Source organism: Acanthisitta chloris, unplaced genomic scaffold (assembly GCF_000695815.1).
Source record: "Acanthisitta chloris isolate BGI_N310 unplaced genomic scaffold, ASM69581v1 Scaffold43614, whole genome shotgun sequence".
Taxonomy (NCBI): Eukaryota; Metazoa; Chordata; class Aves; order Passeriformes; family Acanthisittidae; genus Acanthisitta; species Acanthisitta chloris.
This window is the reverse complement of record NW_008671744.1, coordinates 1-3,904: the sequence shown is the minus strand read 5'-3', so window position 1 is coordinate 3,904 and position 3,904 is coordinate 1. Positions and strand designations below refer to the sequence as shown.

Here is a 3,904-nt window from a genome sequence, read left to right as displayed (position 1 = left end):
CGGTGGCTGGGAACGGGTCCGGCCCCATCCCCGTCGCGAGAGGTGAATTCCCGTCGGCGCCGAGCGGGGCTGGGGTGCTGTCAGCTCCACGCTGAGCCCCACCTGTTTGGACCCCCGTGTTCTTAAAAGCAGATACAAAGGAGTAAAAAGATTTGCTAGATAATCAGAGTAAACGGAAGATGGTGGCGGAGTCTGAACAGCTCACCACTAACAACAGTTCTGAGTCTCCTGCTCTTTTGCTTTATGCAGGTGAAGCCTCTGGGAGAGTTCTGTCGAGGAGAAGGTCCCAGGGGACCGCCTGGCCGTTGGTCATGGCTGTGCCTGTTGCGGTTCTTGACTGCGACCTCCTCCTCTATGGCCGTGGGCACAGGACTTTGGATCGCTTCAAGCTGGAGGATGTCACGGATGAGTATCTAGTATCCACGTATGGCTTTCCCCGACAGTTCATTTACTACCTGGTGGATCTCCTGGGAGCCAGTCTGTCACGCCCTACGCAGCGGTCCAGGGCCATCAGCCCGGAGACTCAGATACTTGCTGCCTTGGGTTTCTACACCTCTGGCTCCTTCCAGACTCGCATGGGGGATGCTATTGGCATCAGTCAAGCCTCCATGAGCCGCTGTGTTGCCAACGTAACTGAGGCATTGGTGGAAAGAGCCTCACAGTTTATTCACTTTCCTGAGGGTGAAGCTGCTGTACAGAGCCTGAAGGATGACTTTTATGGGCTGGCAGGCATGCCGGGGGTGCTGGGGGTGGTTGACTGCACCCATGTGGCAATCAAAGCGCCAAATGCTGAAGACCTGTCCTACGTGAACAGAAAGGGTCTCCATTCCCTGAACTGCCTGATGGTGTGTGATGCCAGAGGAGTCCTCCTGAGTGCAGAAACCCACTGGCCAGGCAGCCTGCCCGACTGCACGGTGTTAGACCAGGCAGCCCTCACAAGGCAGTTTGAAACTGAGCTACATAAAGATGGCTGGCTACTTGGTAAGCCCATTTTTCATCCTTGTTTTCACTGGAAAAACTATTATCTATGGTCTCCTTATGGAGCCTAGAGCCTCTGGGTACAGGTGATATGTTTACTTTTGTTTGCTTTCCAGCAAATTGCTTTGAGATTTGTGGTTTGGTTTGGATAATCCTTATCTTAGAAGTTTAGAATAGTAAGTTCCAATCTATGTTTTATACACTGTGGTTATTGTATGTATTGTTTTCAGTATCCTACATCTTTCTAAGCTGAATTGCACAATTTGTAGTTCTAGGTAGTGTCTCAGTCCAGCTGTCTTTCACTGTTTTATGCAGTAATGAATTCTCTTAAAACTCTTCCATGTTCTTTGAGGATTTCCCTGGGTATAATTGAATGCCTTTACTTTGTAGTTTGTCACATTTGTAAACCTGAGTTACTGTTGTCCTTTCCTGTCTTCTGTTTTAGCCAAAGAAATAAGTTATTCTGTATCTGCTGTACTGGAAAACCAAGGGTGAGGAGCTGAAATTTGTGGTTAACTGCAGGTGTGTAACCTGTCCTCCTCCTTTTCACTGCTAACAGGTGACAGCTCCTTCTTACTGCGGACATGGTTGATGACCCCTCTGCACATCCCTGAGACCCCTGCAGAGTACAGGTACAACATGGCACACTCTGCCACTCACAATGTCATTGAGAGGACGCTCAGAACCATCTGGTCGCGTTTCCGCTGCCTGGATGGGTCCAAAGGCACCCTGCAGTATTCTCCAGAGAAATCCAGCCACATCATTCTGGCCTGCTGTGTGCTTCACAACATCTCCCTGCAACATGGGCTGGATGTGTGGTCTTCACCAGCCACAGGACACATGGAACAGCCAGAAGAAGAGTATGAGCAAATGGAATCAGCGGACTCGGAAGCCTGTCGTATTCGTCAGGAACTTTTACTTACTCATTTTAGCTGATGATGTGACAGAGCTTCTAATGGCTCATCTGAGAAGTTATACAGAGCAAATATGTCCCTTCCCTTAAGTCTGTAAACACTAAGCAGATGTGAGAACAAGAGAAATTTTACTCTCTTAATTTCAGGTGAATTTCTTCTCTCAGTCGCTCCAGAGTGCAATATAATGGTTAATTTTTTACTGTTATGATGCTTAGAGGCTTAGAGAACAATGACTAATGTGACATCAGTGGAGAAATTTGGGAAATTGTCTCTGATAATGCTGAAAAATCTGTAAACCTTGCACTTTTTTACAAAGCAACAATTCTATGCCACTGTGTAACCTGAAACACTTATGATTGATCATTAAACAGAATTTAACACAAAGTAAAATTCTATGTGAGCTCCTGTCTACCATGAATTCATGAGCAGCGAAGCAGACATTTATCTTTTTGTTTGTAGGTATAAATTCTTGCTAAATACCATTTTCCTGTTGAGCTCATTGCAAACCTCAGTGATTTCTCTCAGAGCTGACAGCTGTGTGCTGGGAGGGGTCTGGCTGTTTGCTGGGTACACACTAGTGCTTACATGTGTCTAGAAGGTCAAGAAGGGTTGAACATTTCTTGTTTCCCAAACAGACTCCAGAAGATGTTGAGCTATGGCTGACTCTGTCAGGTACTTAATAGATGTCAGGAAATAGGCTGGTGAACGTAAGTCTGGTTTTCACTACATGTGCCTGCTGCAACAGGAAACTACTCATCTTGGTGGCTGCTGTAAGAAAAATGTCAAGGACTGACCAGGTCACAAAAATGGAACTGATTGCAAAAGTTCTCCATTTAGATCAGAGCTGAGGTACGGAACTGCTCCAGCACTGCTGGCCATCTGCCTCTTTGATGGAACCAGATGACTGATGCACACAGTTGCTGCTGGCACAGGACTGGGCAGTTTCCTGGCAATGCTCTCTTTCTAAAGGACACAAGTGTTTCCGAGGATCTGATGACAGCAGTCTGAGAAAATTGTGTTTCTTAGATTTAATTGTTTACTGGGCAGTAAATGAAACACAAATGGTAGGGAATGCAGAATGCTATAAAATTGTAGCTCCTTATAGTAGGAGTGCAACAACCAGGCATAGCAGATCCATCCTTGGAGAGGAAATGAGACTGGATCATGCCCCATGTTTGAAGAGTAAGAGAGGATGGGACATGTTTTGAAGTGCAGGCTGGAGATGCAGGGTAGCTACAGCCTGCCAGGTTTGCAATGGCAGTAAGCATTTCCCACAGAAAACCAAGCATGCTGCACGATGTGCAAGATGTTTTCAGAAGCCTTGATGAGAACTATTAAATGTTAAGCACAATGATCTGAGATGTAATTTTTTCTTTACATGTCTTCTCATGAGGTGTCATGTAAGCACTACATGTCCTGCATTCTTTTCTAAAAAAAAACAAAAACATTTTTAAGGCAAGAGTTGCTGCTGCATGTGGTGACTGGTGGCTCATAATTGCACCTGATGGTCTCTGCTAAAAATAGTGATCACTAGACCAGAACACCAGCAGAGGCTGAATGAGCTGTGTGGATGACGTTGATGGCAAGTGAGACCTGAACATGTGTGGGTACAAACACTGTCACACAAAAACAAGCTGGAGTTTCTCAGTTTACACTATGAATAGCTCTGCCCAGTGTGTGCTGAGGCCACAGCAAACTCAAAGTGGAGGCACTTCCTGAAACACATTTGCTGACCAGCTTTGTCTTCTTTCGACCACTGTTGCCTTCAGTAGAGTTTAATTTCAAAACTGGTTTCATTGCTTGTCAGCCTGGGCAAGAGCTGCATCAGGTCACACGAGATGAAAGCAATCCACTGAACACTACTGTTGTTCCTTGGGTCAGATGTCAGTACCTTTCTGTTTGCTTGGGAACTGTAGGGAGCAGTTTGCCCCACGTACTGCTGAGCAGCTTCCTTCAAAACAATCTAGATTTTTATATCTTCCCTTGGGTCTAGGCATGAAAAGAATACTAAA

At 45.9% G+C, this 3,904-nt stretch overlaps 1 protein-coding gene across 1 annotated transcript; it reads left to right on the top strand.

Annotated features, from left to right (window-relative positions):
• Window positions 1–310: 310 nt before the first annotated feature.
• Window positions 311–1,914, top strand: HARBI1 (harbinger transposase derived 1). Its single transcript, XM_009074203.1, has 2 exons — window positions 311–981; window positions 1,538–1,914. The coding sequence occupies exons 1-2, from the start codon at window positions 312–314 to the stop codon at window positions 1,912–1,914; spliced, it is 1,047 nt and encodes a 348-aa protein (XP_009072451.1). The 5' UTR covers window position 311.
• The last annotated feature ends 1,990 nt before the right edge of the window (window positions 1,915–3,904 follow it).

What these genes read in the sequence shown, in the direction of transcription:
- HARBI1 (XM_009074203.1), top strand. Translation starts at nt 312, where the DNA reads ATGGCTGTGCCTGTTGCGGTTCTTGACTGCGACCTCCTCCTCTATGGC. An exon ending in TAAAGATGGCTGGCTACTTG is followed by an intron (nt 982 to 1,537) that starts GTAAGCCCATTT and finishes CACTGCTAACAG; the next exon opens with GTGACAGCTCCTTCTTACTG.